The 14662-nt window shown below is 40.9% G+C and overlaps 3 protein-coding genes across 3 annotated transcripts in view; 1 reads left to right on the top strand and 2 right to left on the bottom strand.

Moving 5' to 3' along the window:
- The window catches only part of LOC138363731 (uro-adherence factor A-like), a 38782-nt gene extending 36881 nt beyond the window's left edge, over positions 1-1901 (bottom strand). Inside the window, exon 1 of the mRNA XM_069323122.1 lies at positions 1377-1901. Within this exon, the coding sequence (XP_069179223.1) occupies positions 1377-1901 (525 nt within the window). The remainder of the gene's footprint in view (positions 1-1376) is intronic.
- A 1077-nt stretch (positions 1902-2978) lies between these two features.
- On the bottom strand, positions 2979-6050 carry LOC138363730 (uro-adherence factor A-like). The gene is made up of 4 exons (XM_069323121.1): positions 5869-6050; positions 5579-5734; positions 3810-5034; positions 2979-3158 (listed from the first exon to the last, which is right to left on the bottom strand). Exons 1-4 carry the CDS (start codon positions 6048-6050, stop codon positions 2979-2981), a joined length of 1743 nt encoding a protein of 580 aa, XP_069179222.1.
- A 57-nt stretch (positions 6051-6107) lies between these two features.
- On the top strand, positions 6108-6776 carry LOC123758550 (uncharacterized). The gene has a single exon (XM_045743004.2). The coding sequence runs from the start codon at positions 6108-6110 to the stop codon at positions 6774-6776; it is 669 nt and encodes a 222-aa protein (XP_045598960.2).
- The last annotated feature ends 7886 nt before the right edge of the window (positions 6777-14662 follow it).

Here is a 14662-nt window from a genome sequence, read left to right as displayed (position 1 = left end):
TGGGCCTGTTAGTAAATAGCCACCTGCAGATGGTAACACGTTCATACCGTGGTAATCTTCCTTTCCTATGATAAACTTATGGTAGACATCTGATCCCATAAGGATTCCAATATTGGAAAGGTTGTCCGATGTAATGTTATCAGCCAAAGGAATTCCCTTTTCTTCCAGGAATTTGGCTGTTGTTCCTAGACCTTCTATATACAGGTCTGTGGGGAATCTATCTACTACCAGTGCTGGTACTTTTCGTACATAACCTCCTAATCGTACTGTGGGTCGTACTACCCACTACCGTACTACCCGTAAGCTCGGGCTCCTGAGTTAGTCAGGAATCCTGCTATGTGTATCCGTGTCTCCTCTACAGGTGTAAGTTTCAGTTTATCTACCAACTCCTTGGATATAAAGGTCAGTTGGGACCCTTGATCAAATAATCCACGTACGGTGGCTTTATTCTTTCCATTTCTAATGATCAATCGTGCAGTAGGTAGAGCTGATTTATGATTAGACCTTGTCGAGAAGACACTTATGTCAGGTAACACAGTACAAAGCTGTACTGATGCTGTAGCTCCTTCCTCCTCCTGTGGTTTGGGAGACTTTATACTTGTGTCCCCACAAAGTGCAGTATGGTGTTGACTCTTATGGCACTTATTGCAGATGCGCATTGCAGTTGTGCAATTGTCGGGATGATGTTCCCTTATACACTTGCTACATCTATGTAACTCCTTGAGTCGTTTTATGCATGTTGCACGATCAGGGTAGCGTCTGCAATTGTACATGGAATGTGATTGCTCACAAAACACACATGGTCTCCAGACGTTAACAGTATCTTGAGGAGTCACCGTTTTGGGTGACGCGTTAACTGTAGGTTTGGAGGGACCAACTGCATATGTTCCTACACTGCCCTGATTCCACTTTGTGGAGGGGGAAGATGTTTTAGCTTTGTTTGGAGTACTGTTTGTACTCTGTTGTTTACTATTAGTAGCAGACGTAGGTTTAGATGTCGTTTTTCCTTCTGGATTAACTCTTTCTCGTTCTATGATGGTTTGTAAACCCTTTGTAATCTCATTTACAGTCAAGGATGACTTACTTACTAATACAAACAACTTATCCAGTATGTCCCTGGGTAATTTTCGTGTCATATGGACTTGTATTATCCAGTCTGACTCATCCAAGTTCACTTTATTTTTAAGTGCCTTGAGCATGGACTCAAGCTCCAATCTGAAGGCTTGGAGTGAGACTGCAGTATTATTTGGAGGTTTAATGTCTAACAGTTTCTGTGTTAGAATTCTGATGGTCCTTTCAGGTTTAGCGTAATTATCTTTCAGGAGTTGCACTGCATTGTCATAATCATGATCTGTGTGATTCAGATTACAGACTACCTGATACGCTTCATCCTTCAAGACACTCTGTAAGTATGTAAACTTTGTCGTTTTTGGCACATTAGCATTAGAATCCACAGAATCGACAAATTTGCTCCAGAAACCGTCCCAACTCTCGTCTTCTGTTCCAGAAAAGGTTGGTAGACTAAGTGATGGTAATTTGACTTCTGGTGCTGTCTGGTTCTGGGAAGTTGTGGTTGCAATATTTATATTGGCTTTATGGGCATGTATGATATCATCAAAGTGTTGTAACTTTATAAACATTGCATCTTCATAATCGGAATGTTCTTGTAATACATCTTTCATTGTTTCTCCATCAACACTGGTATTTTGAAGTAAATCTTGATATTCTTTCATTTGTTGCAACACACAGTCATACTTGTTCCGTGTAAGCTTAAGATAGTTTTCCAGTGCTACATAGTTAACTGGAGTTTGTCTACTCATGTCTTCACATGTGCTAATCTGCCGTGATAAATGTCCCCTCAATCCTGTGAGGGTTATTTGGACATTTTTGACAGTAGACATCTTGGAAGTACTTGTTAGTCGTGTAGACTAGTGTCAGGACTATTTATGGCACTTGTATTAGTAAAGCCACTAGTTTCCGAACTAGAGCTACTTATCATTTATTTAAATATACACTGTATAATCATACACACTATAATTTGAGTGGTAGACCTGTATCAATGCTGGAATTCGCAAGTTAGCCCTTCATTATCACTCTTGGTTGGTACAGAGACACAGGTTAACACTCAAAGGTGAAATGATTATAGTTAAATTATACTTATAGTTATATTGATATCATATTGACAACACAACTCGGGTTGTCTTAAATACTGCATAAAAATATGTACTTGCTAGGTTGTAATATGTGTTCAACTCTAGACAAGTGTAAAATTCTTACCCTTACACCAGGTTAGCACAATAAATTACACTAGGTTGCTGTACAACACCAGCCTAAAATGTTCTACCCTTGTGCAAGAATTAGTTGTTAATAATGTGGCATGCAGTAGATGTTACAGTAATGGCAGTAATAATGCAATAATTACAAAAAAAATTTATAAGTAACTTATAAGTAAAGTAGCCTCTTATCAACCTCTTGTAATGAAATTAAAAAAACACAATTGTTCCTTTGGTACTGCCAGAACAATAATAGTGCTTGTTGTAAGTTCTGTTTGCTATGAGATTGAAAAGTTAGGCTAGAAAAAATGCAAAAAATATAGCAGTGTCTTCCTGCTATAATGTGTGTAGGTAATATTGCACTATATGTATGTATAATATCTAGGTTCAAAGAACCAAATAATGTGGGAAAACTCCAGGCAGTTAATCTCTCTTTTTCAAATTGACTTTAATAAAATAAAGTTATGTCTTATTTATTTTTCTTAGTAAGTAAGAATTAATTGAGTGGACTGTATATACTAGTAAACTGCCTGAAATCTTCTTACACACTATTGGGAGGGACAATTGGTAGCCTAAACCACTTTGTTATGGCTCCTTCTTAAACTACCAATTGTTTACCTTTTAAGTATAATAATATACCACTATGATGGTCTAATCTACTAGTAATAATTACTAATTATGACTACTAATACTAGTATTAATGGCTTAGCTGTGCCAGTAGTGTGGGCCTGGTAAGGCTTGTAGGTGTAGCCTCAGATTGGGTGTGGCCCTGTGCCTCCTGGTGCCACGTAATGGCGGCTTGTGGGAAGGACAAAGCTTGGCAACCATATAGTAATGTGTATGAACCAACTGTCTGCACAGCTTGCTGCTCCTCTCACAATTTACCTGTATGGGATGCAAGGAATTAATCAAAGTTCCCTAAACATATCAATTACAGGTATGGCATGAACTGTGAGGGTTGTAAAATGGGGTACACGTACATGTGGTTTGGGTTGTTCATACATTATGACCGACTTATTTTTATAAATGAATAAATGTGCACATTATAATTCAGATACAAAAAAATACTTGATAAGCTGGATACAGTCGTTGTTGCGATGGTTGTTAGGCTGTGTTGCTGGTGTTGACACGTAAATGGGGTGTCTAGTTGTTTACACCAGCTCTAGAACCAAAAATACAGCGTGGTAGCTGCTCTGTTGTTGTTATGATGCGGGAGCCTCTCCCAGAGGAGCCGACGCCCTCAACGCTGGTTCGTCACTCAAAGTAATTTTACATTAACAAGGGAACCTAGCTACAATACGGTGTTAATAATTATATTCAGTCTTATTGATTACTTTTTTGTTACTTCTAGATACTAAACTAGTCTATTGACAATGTTTCATAATGTAAATATCGATGACATCCATGACGTCACGGAGTCTCCCATTTTCCATCCTGAAGGGATTACAGACTAAGGGAGACTGTGTTATATGTGTGTGTGTGTTTGTGTGTGTCGGTTTCCCGACAACTGTCAACAATACTAATACTCTCACTAACATCAACACTGTCAATAATACCAACACTGTCAACAATACCAACACTCTCAACAATTCCAACACTGTCAACAATTCCAACACTGTCAACAATACCAACACTTTCAACGATACCAACACTGTCAACAATACCAACACTGTCAACAATTCCAACACTGTCAACAATACCAACACTGTCAACAATACCAACACTTTCAACCATACCAACACTTTCAACGATACCAACACTGTCAACAATACCAACACTGTAAAATATAACAACACTTTCAACGATACCAACACTGTCAACAATACCAACACTGTAAAAAATAACAACACTGTCAACGATACCAACACTGTCAACAATACCAACACTTTCAATGATACCAACACTTTCAACGATACCAACACTATCAACAATACCAACACTGTCAACAATACCAACACTGTCAACAATACTAATACTGTCACTAACATCAACACTGTCAATAATACCAACACTGTCAACAATACCAACACTGTCAACAATTCCAACACTGTCAACAATACCAACATTGTCAACAATACCAACACTTTCAACGATACCAACACTGTCAACAATACCAACACTGTCAACAATACTAATACTATCACTAACATCAACACTGTCAAAAATACCAACACTGTCAACAATTCCAACACTGTCAACAATACCAACACTGTCAACAATACCAACACTGTTAACAATACCAACACTGTCAACAATACTAATACTCTCACTAACATCAACACTGTCAATAATACCAACACTGTCAACAATACCAACACTGTCAACAATTCCAACACTGTCAACAATACCAACATTGTCAACAATACCAACACTTTCAACGATACCAACACTGTCAACAATACCAACACTGTCAACAATTCCAACACTGTCAACAATACCAACACTGTCAACAATACCAACACTTTCAACGATACCAACACTTTCAACGATACCAACACTGTCAACAATACCAACACTGTAAAAAATAACAACACTTTCAACGATACCAACACTGTCAACGATACCAACACTGTCAACAATACCAACACTTTCAACGATACCAACACTTTCAACGATACCAACACTGTCAACAATACCAACACTGTCAACAATACCAACACTTTCAACGATACCAACACTTTCAACGATACCAGCACTGTCAATAAAAATACTTTCAAGAATACCAACACTGACAAAAGTACCAACGCTGTTTACAACAACACTGTCAACAATATAAATACTTATAACAATACCAACACTAACAACAATACAACACTGATAATTATAACAACACTGACAACAATACCGGCACTGACAACAATAGTGCTGAGGTACGCCACCAGACTCGTTCCGGAACTGAGAGGTATGAGCTACGAGGAAAGGCTAAATGAGATGAACCTCACGTCCCTGGAAGACAGAAGACTAAGGGGAGACATGATAACCACCTGCAAAATTCTCCGGGGAATTGACAGGGTGGACAAAGATAAACCCTTTAGCACGGGTGGAACACGAACAAGGGGCCGGGACACAGGTGGAAACTTAGTACCCAGATGAGCCACAGAAACATTAGAAAAAATTGTTTTCAATGTCAGAGTAGTTAACAAATGGAATGCATTAAGTAGTGATGTGGTGGAGGCTGACTCCATACACAGTTTCATGTGTAGATATGATAGAGCCCAGTAGGCTCAGAAATCTGTACACCAGTTGATTGACAGTTGAGAGACGGGACCAAAGAGCCAGAGTTCAACCCTCGCAAGCGCAACTACATGAGTACAACACTGTCAACAATACCAACACTGTCAACAATATCAACAGTGACAACAGTTACAATGCTGACAACAATTGCAATGCTGACAACAATATCAACATTGACAACAATAATAACACTGATTACAACAACAACAATGCTGACAAAAACAATTCTGAAATCAATAACAAAAATATCTCTCACTGAGTGTTGCCAAATTTGTTTGTGATTGTTATTATAATACAGGTAAGTAATGTTGAACTGTTTTTATATTCTTTTATCAGTGGTAGTTTCAGCAGGAACATTAACCTGGCGGGTGTCTGCTGCAGGTGGCGTGGGTGGCGGCGCTGCTCTGCGGCCTCGCTGCTGGAGTCTGTAAGCCAGAATGCCCGGCCAAACCTACTACTACGCGTAAGGTAGCTGATCCTCTCAACTGTACTCAATATTACTACTGTTTGGTGGAGGATAATTCGCCTTCGGACACTCCTCATGCTTGCCCAGCTGGTCAATACTTTAACCCTGCCGGAAGAAATCCAGATTGTGTTAATATGGTGGCACCTTGCTACCCTACCTGCGTAATTCCAAATTGCCCTCAACAGTGTGAATATGACCTTCAGCAAATTTTTAACCCGAATAATTGCAGCAACTATTACGTTTGTGTGGCAGAGAACCTTTTAGGCCCTATGGAATGCACTGTGAGTGCGCCCTACTTTGATGGAATAAGACAGGGCTGTAGCGATAATGAGAATGTGTGCTGCAATGACCTGTGCGTTGCCTACTGCCATACCAAAGGGGCGGAGATTCCTCACCCCTACGACTGCACCAAATACTATTTGTGTTTAAGAATAGGGTTAGCCACAGACGAAGACCTTCTAAGCTGCTCTTCAGGTTCTAACTTTGACGTTAGCACGGGTCGCTGTGTGGCCGGCGCTCCTTGTAACATACTGTGTCCTGATGATCCGGACGTCCACGAGGGAAGTACCACCCCAGCTCCAATTTGTCAGGACTCCATGATGTGCACGGTAGTGGGATTATTCCCCAAATGCACATTGTGTGACCCGCAGTTCTTCAACTGTCGCACCGTCGGTCAGCCAGCCACCATCGAGACCTGCACAGGATCCAAGGTATTTAACACGGACCCCGCCTATCCTTACTGTGTTATACCCTCTGACTGCCTCCACCACCCACCATACAAAGTCCACCAACCACTGCATTAAGCTCCCACCCTACTGACCTCGCTCCTCCACCCACTTAGGCTACCACTCACCTGGAAACAATTGGTGCGGCATACCTCCTAGTTATGTGGCATGGACCACTAGATACTCCCAGTACCTATCCCACTCAAAATGTTCGGTAATATGTTTATTGTTTGTGATGTGTCTATATATGTATGAACACGTTGTACTGAACGGGGTAAGAATAGCTTGAGCTTCCTCATCCCTTTGCGTGTATTTTACCACAATAAACGTATTTCAATTTAAATTCATCTACCTATCCGATACTACTATCCTCCCCTAGAACCATTATCTACCCCTGGGTGGACAATTGTACTTATATAGTAGTACAAGTGTATTACTTACACTTGTGCAACCACCTGCATCTGACCACACTGCTTCACGTTGATATAAATAATGTATACCATGACAGAAAAAATGTATATCTTAAATAAAAATTTTATAACCTAAATAAAAAATGTATAACTTGAATCAAATATGTATTACTTGAAGCTAATATTTAATAACTTCAACCTAATAATGTGTAACGTGTTGCAAATAATTCATAAATTGAATGACGTCATGTATGACTAGTAGCAAGTAATGTATAACTTTTAGTTAATAATGCATAATATGTAACAAATAATATATAACTTGCCCAAAGTAATACACAACCTGAAAAAATAATGTATAACCGTTAAAAATTAATGTATAACGTGTAACCCTTAAATAGTTGTTATCAAGTAAACAGGCCAAACATAATTGGTGTTTGTCTTCCCTAGAAAAAATTGATTACAAAGATAGAGGCACGTGATATGGGTTGGTAGAGGAGGTATCTTAAGTCGGTTTAAGGAAGCCTATTTGAAAAAAAATAATATATTAGGACTAAATGAGTGAAACTTAAGTGGGCAGTGTAGTGGCCAAGGTCTGTGTTTTGGGACGTTTGTTGTTTACCATATATGTCAACGATTTAGATACAGGATTAAAGGTCTTAATTGGAAATTTGCGTATATACGTTTATCAATAAAACAGAATGTCTGTTTGTCTAAAGTAGGATATCAGATGCTTGGGGCTAGCCTCACCCAACTTACACACAAATCATGGTGCCGTGGGCCAGTCGGAGTCGTCCCAAGTGCCATTCTTAAGAAAAATAGGGATCTAAAGTGCCCCCCCCCCGTGATTTTCATAATTTGAAATCAAATCGGAGTTCCATTCACCTGGACTGAACGGGTCTTGAACCTTTAACCCCACACATATGAGGCTGTCGCTCTATTGACTGGGCTATGAGCAGTCTTAAAAAAAGAAAGTTTCTAGAAGCAGCATCTTGCTGCAAACTGGATTTTTTTCGACATTCCCTAACTACTACTGAAGCCCAGAGGAATTGCTGACCCACGACCACGTCATATTAATTGTCATTCATACCTCCGTGGAAATAAACATTCCATTTACCTGGACTGTACAGTAATTCCTCTGGGCTTCAGTAGTAGTCAGGGAAAGACGAAAAAAATTCCAGTTTGGCAGCAGGATGAAATAGTGCTGCTATTTCGCCTTATTCTATTCTTTTCTAATTTATGCCTGTTTCTTAATCCATTTGTATACCCCTATAAACCCCATTATTCGATCCATTTGTCTACACTTGACCCCATTATGGTATAAATACAATATGCCCTGTACTGTCACATCGCTTGAGAATGAACCATGTAGGTTTGTAACGTTGTGTAATTTTGTAATAAGTGTACTACATTCTACAGTTATTTATTTATTTTTCTTCACCTCGAACGAAAATGATTTTTGAAGAACTCTTCTTCCAATTAAACTGAGATGAGATGTAAGAGCACTAGTCAGAGGGATAGAAGACTTAAACAAGAAAGTAATCAATATATATATATATATATATATATATATATATATATATATATATATATATATATATATATATATATATATATATATATATATATATATATATATATATATATATATATATATATATATATATATATATATATATATATTATTAAATATGACCGAAAAAGATTAATAATTCTAACACGAATTTTCTCAATATTTCTTATGGTTCTTTTCACTGTCGATGGTAATTGAAAAATCAGTTCTCCAAAATTCATTTTTATTTCTAGTCTGACGCTACACTTGAACGCGTTTCGTAATAACTTATTACATTTTCAAAGACTTTAGTTTACATACACACAACTATAACCTGCAAACAATAAGACAGATTTCTAACTATGCTATAATTCAAATGGCTTTTCATTTTGTATACCTGCATTTGGGTGAGGTGATATGTTACAACAGTTTTAGATAAGGTGAAAACAAACTTTCAACACAAGATAGAACACGAAACATTGGGTGATATTGGGTAAAGTTAAAGGGGAAGAATGGAAGTAAATGCAAAGAGCCTATTGGCCCATATTTCTTGATGCTTCTATATTGGTGTAGAGTCCTGAAGTGGATAGAATATAGTTGTGCATTAATTGGCTGTTGATTGCTGGTGTTGACTTCTTAATATATAGTGCCTCGCATATATCAAGCTGCATGCTATCGCTGTATCTATCAATGATTTCCGTGTTTTTTGTCAAGACTTCTCTGGAGATGGTCTGGTTGTAGGAAGAGATTATATGTTCCTTAATGGAGCCCTGTTGCTTATGTATCATTAATCGACTGAAAAGAGATGTTGTTGTCTTGCCTATGTACTGAGTTCTTTGAGGCTTACAGTCCCCAAGTGGGCATTTGAAGGCATAGACGACATTGGTCTATTTCAAAGCTTTCTGCTTTATGTCTGGAGAGTTTCTCATGAGTAGGTTGGCAGTTTTCTTGGTTTTATAGTAAATCGTCAATTGTATCTTCTGATTTTTGTCTGTAGGGATAACGTTTCTATTAACAATATCTTTCAGGACCCTTTCCTCCGTTTTATGAACTGTGGAAAAGAAGTTCCTGTAAAATAGTCTAATAGGGGGTACAGGTGTTGTGTTAGTTGTCTCTTCAGAGGTTGCATGGCGTTTCACCTTCCTTCTTAAGATGTCTTCTTCTTAGATGCGCCAGGAGGAACTGGTAAAACCTTCCTAATTAGATTGATGCTGGCCGCATTTCAATCCGAATTGGCATAACCTTAGCTCTTGCATCGTCCGGAATTAGCTGCGACATTGCTACCAGGTGGAAGAACTGCTACTTCGGCTTTGAAAATGCCATTGAACATGCAGTTCATTGAAACTCCCCCGTACAACATTCCCAAAGCATCCGTATTTCTTTGGTAATACTGCAATACTTTCGTGCTTTCCAAAGTATTCCAGAAATGCAAACTTATTGTTTGGGATGAATGCACAATGGCCCACAAAAAATCGCTCAAGCTCTTGATCGATCATTGCAAGATTTGGTTGGAAACATCAGACCATTTGGGAACGCATTAATATTGCTTGCAGGAGATTTTAAGCAAACATTACCTGTAATTCCTCGATGGTCATCAGAAGACGAAATAAATGCTTTCCTGCAATACTCTACTTTGTGACGCCACTTAAAGACGTTAAAATTAACTACAAATATGCCTGTCCAGCTGCAAAAGCATCCATCTGCTAAATATTCTCACATCAATTTCTGGAAATTGGGAACAGAAACGTGCCGGTTGATCTGACCTCAGGACGAATTTCATTGCCTCGTAACTTCTACAATTTAGTGACGTCAAAAGAAGAATTGCTTGAAAAAGTATTTCCCGATATTCAAACCAATTATATAAATCACGATTGGCTGATTGAACGAGCTGTTCTTGCGGCCAAGAACAAAAACGTCTAAGAATTTAACAATATTATTCAGTCTAACATCCAAAGCAAGGCAGTCACATATAAGTCCGTCGACACTGTTGAGGAAGACGATGAAGCGGTTAGTTATCCAACATAATTTTTAAATTCACTCGATCTGTATGGGATACCATCACACGTACGGCAATTGAAAATCGGCTTGCCAATTATCATGTTGCGAAATTTCAACTAGCCAAAACTTTGCAACGCCACGCGCCTTGCAGTAAAAACAATAATCAGCGACGTCGTAGAAGCAACAATTTTGACAGGACCTTTGAAAAGTGAAAGGTCCTCATTCCTTGCATTCATATGATTCCCACTGATATGCCATTTATAATTTAAGAAATTGTAATTTCAAATTTGATTGACAATCACCAACAACAAAGCTCAGCGCCCATCTTTAGAATTGTGTGGTTTACATATTGACACGATTTGCTTCTCACATGGACAATTATATGTTGCGTGTTCAAGAGTCGGCAAACCAGACAACCTCTATATCTCCGCAGACAATGGAACAAAAAAAAATATTGAATACCCACAAGAGGATCCTGGTAGTTAAGCCCGGAAGAACCTGAAGATATCAGGGTAGTGAACTTCCAGATGTGGAAGGGAAGTTCTAAATGATCACTTGTAGGGAGTTGATAGAGTGTTTGGCTTTAGCGTATAAGTCGCAGTGAAAGGCAAGTGATAGTTTGCCATTTTTGTACCAAGGTGTTCGTACTGAAGTATAGAGTTACAGTCGTAGGCTGAATTACCTACAGTTGTATGTGTTCTAGGACTGATAGGGTGATCGATTGATCATTGTTGTGTATCAAGGAACATTTATACTGATATATGTTATTGCATTTATATGCTGATTTTCCTGGTACATGTTTATATATATATATATATATATATATATATATATATATATATATATATATATATATATATATATATATATATATATATATATATATATATATATACATGCGAACAAGCCTGAATGGTCCCCAGGACAATATGCAACTGAAAACTCACACCCCAGAAGTGACTCGAACCCATACTCCCAGGAGCAACGCAACTGGTATGTACAAGACGCCTTAATCCACTTGACCATCACGACCGGACATAATGAGGTGATAGCCGAGGCTATTTGAACCACCCCACCGCCGGCACTCGGATAGTAATCTTGGGCATAGCATTTTACCAAATCACCTCATTCTTTGGGGCTCACGTGAGGAACACAAATGCGAACAAGCCTGAATGGTCCCCAGGACAATATGCAACTGAAAACTCACACCCCAGAAGTGACTCGAACCCATACTCCCAGGAGCAACGCAACTGGTATGTACAAGACGCCTTAATCCACTTGACCATCACAACCGGACATAATGAGGTGATAGCCGAGGCTATTTGAACCACCCCACCGCCGGCACTCGGATAGTAATCTTGGGCATAGCATTTTACCAAATCACCTCATTCTTTGGGGCACACGTGAGGAACACAAATGCGAACAAGCCTGAATGGTCCTGAATGGAATGAGGCTATCACCTCATTATGTCCGGTCGTGATGGTCAAGTGGATTAAGGCGTCTTGTACATACCAGTTGCGTTGCTCCTGGGAGTATGGGTTCGAGTCACTTCTGGGGTGTGAGTTTTCAGTTATATATATATATATATATATATATATATATATATATATATATATATATATATATATATATATATATATATATATATATATATATATTCTCTTGCTGATAGTGCAACATTGTATTTTAAGACTTGATCCACTTGAGGAGGTTGATAGTATCAGGTGGTGAACCAGGAGATAGGATACCACTTGATAAGCAGATGATAGAGTTCTGATGGTGTTGTAGTGCAACCTGTCTGAAATAGTATAGTGAAGGATTCATTATTATTATTATATGTGTGTATGTGCTTTGTCCAGAAAATGTATTCAAATTTGCTGGTGTTTGCCCTTGTCCTAGTGAGGCTTCCCCAGGAGGTAGTAAAGAAGGAGAGAGATAGAGAAAGAACCAAGAACCACTGCTGTGGACAGGGTAGGATGGAGAATTAGTAAGTCAAAGGGGATTGAGGAGATCATATCACATAAGGAGAGTGGGGAGTCACAGCGGCTCGAGTGGGTGTGTTCACGTGACAACGAGGCTAAGTGTGGGAGCTGCATCCCCTAAACGTGTGACGTTGAGCCCCTCTCCAAGAGCCAGAAGCGCCCAGGGTGATCTCCTAGTGAAGTATAAGCACTCTACCGAGTTGTGGGTTGGGTTGTCCAGAAAGAAGGATCACCGACAACAACTCCACCAACACCCACACTATAATAATTGTAACTTACCTTGTCTCCTAAATGTCAACATATGTCAGTTCAGTTCATGCTATTGATCTCAATTAGTCTTAAGTCTTAGTTTTTAAGTTTTTTCCCAGATCTTGCCCAAAACGCTGTGCGTATTAGTGCTTTAGGCATAGTATATACTTTTTCTTTCTTGAAATTCAACATTCTACTTGTAACTCCCAACCACTCCCATCACCACCACCACTCCCAACACCACCACCACTCCCAACACCACCACCACTCCCAACACCACCACCACTCCCAACACCACCACCACTCCCAACACCACCACCACTCCCAACACCTCCCAACACCACCACCACTCCTAACACCACCACCACTCCCAACACCACCACCACTCCCAACACCACCACCACTCCCAACACCACCACCACTCCCAACACCACCACCACTCCCAACACCACCACCACTCCCAACACCTCCCAACACCTCCCGACACCACCACCACTCCTAACACCACCACCACTCCCAACACCTCCCAACACCACCACCACTCCTAACACCACCACCACTCCCAACATCTCCCAACACCACCACCACTCCCAACACCACCATCACTCCCAACACCACCACCACTCCCAACACCACCACCACTCCCAACACCTCCCAACACCACCACCACTCCTAACACCACCACCACTCCCAACACCACCACCACTCCCAACACCACCACCACTCCCATCACCACCAACACTCCCAACACCACCACCACTCCCATCACCACCAACACTCCCAACACCACCACCACTCCCAACACCTCCCAACACCACCACCACTCCTAACACCACCACTACTCCCAACACCACCACCACTCCTAACACCACCACCACTCCCAACACCACCACCACTCCCAACACCACCATCACTCCCAACACCACCACCACTCCCAACACCACCACCACTCCCAACACCACCACCACTCCCAACACCACCACCACTCCCAACACCACCACCACTCCCAACACCACCACCACTCCCAACACCACCACCACTCCCAACACCACCACCACTCCTAACACCACCACCACTCCCAACACCACCACCACTCCTAACACCACCACCACTCCCAACACCACCACCACTCGCAACACCACCACCACTCCCAACACCACCACCACTCCCAACACCACCACCACTCCTAACACCACCACCACTCCCAACACCACCACCACTCCCAACACCACCACCACTCCCAACACCACCACCACTCCCAACACCACCACCACTCCCAACACCACCACCACTCCCAACACCACCACCACTCCTAACACCACCACCACTCCCAACACCACCACCACTCCCAACACCACCACCACTCCCAACACCACCACCACTCCCAACACCACCACCACTCCCAACACCACCACCACTCCTAACACCACCACCACTCCCAACACCACCAAAACTCCCAACACCACCACCACTCCCAACACCACCACCACTCCCAACACCACCACCACTCCCAACACCACCACCACTCCCAACACCACCAAAACTCCCAACACCACCACCACTCCCAACACCACCACCACTCCCAACACCACCACCACTCCCAACACCACCACCACTCCCAACACCTGTGGGTGGTAGTAGACGATATACCCATTCTGTCGGCGGTAGTTAACCATATACCCATTCCGTGGACGGAACTGAACCCTATACTCATGCTGTGGGCGGCAACGGAGGCCATACCCATCCTGTGAGCGATAGTAGACACAATTTTCATCC

Source organism: Procambarus clarkii, chromosome 11, assembly GCF_040958095.1.
Source record: "Procambarus clarkii isolate CNS0578487 chromosome 11, FALCON_Pclarkii_2.0, whole genome shotgun sequence".
NCBI lineage: Eukaryota > Metazoa > Arthropoda > Malacostraca > Decapoda > Cambaridae > Procambarus > Procambarus clarkii.
This window is presented reverse-complemented; position numbering and strand designations above follow the sequence as displayed.

Coding starts and splice junctions, on each gene's coding strand:
- LOC138363730 (XM_069323121.1), bottom strand. CDS start 6,050: ATGAGGAGTGTCCGAAGGCGAATTATCCTCCACCAAACAGTAGTAATA. Junction 5,735..5,868: donor CTGCAGCAGACACCCGCCAG/GTTAATGTTCCT, acceptor TATTGATTTCAG/AATTGTTTTTGTCAGCATTG. Junction 5,035..5,578: donor GTTGACAGTGTTGTACTCAT/GTAGTTGCGCTT, acceptor TATTGTTGACAG/TGTTGTTGTAAACAGCGTTG.
- LOC123758550 (XM_045743004.2), top strand. CDS start 6,108: ATGGTGGCACCTTGCTACCCTACCTGCGTAATTCCAAATTGCCCTCAA.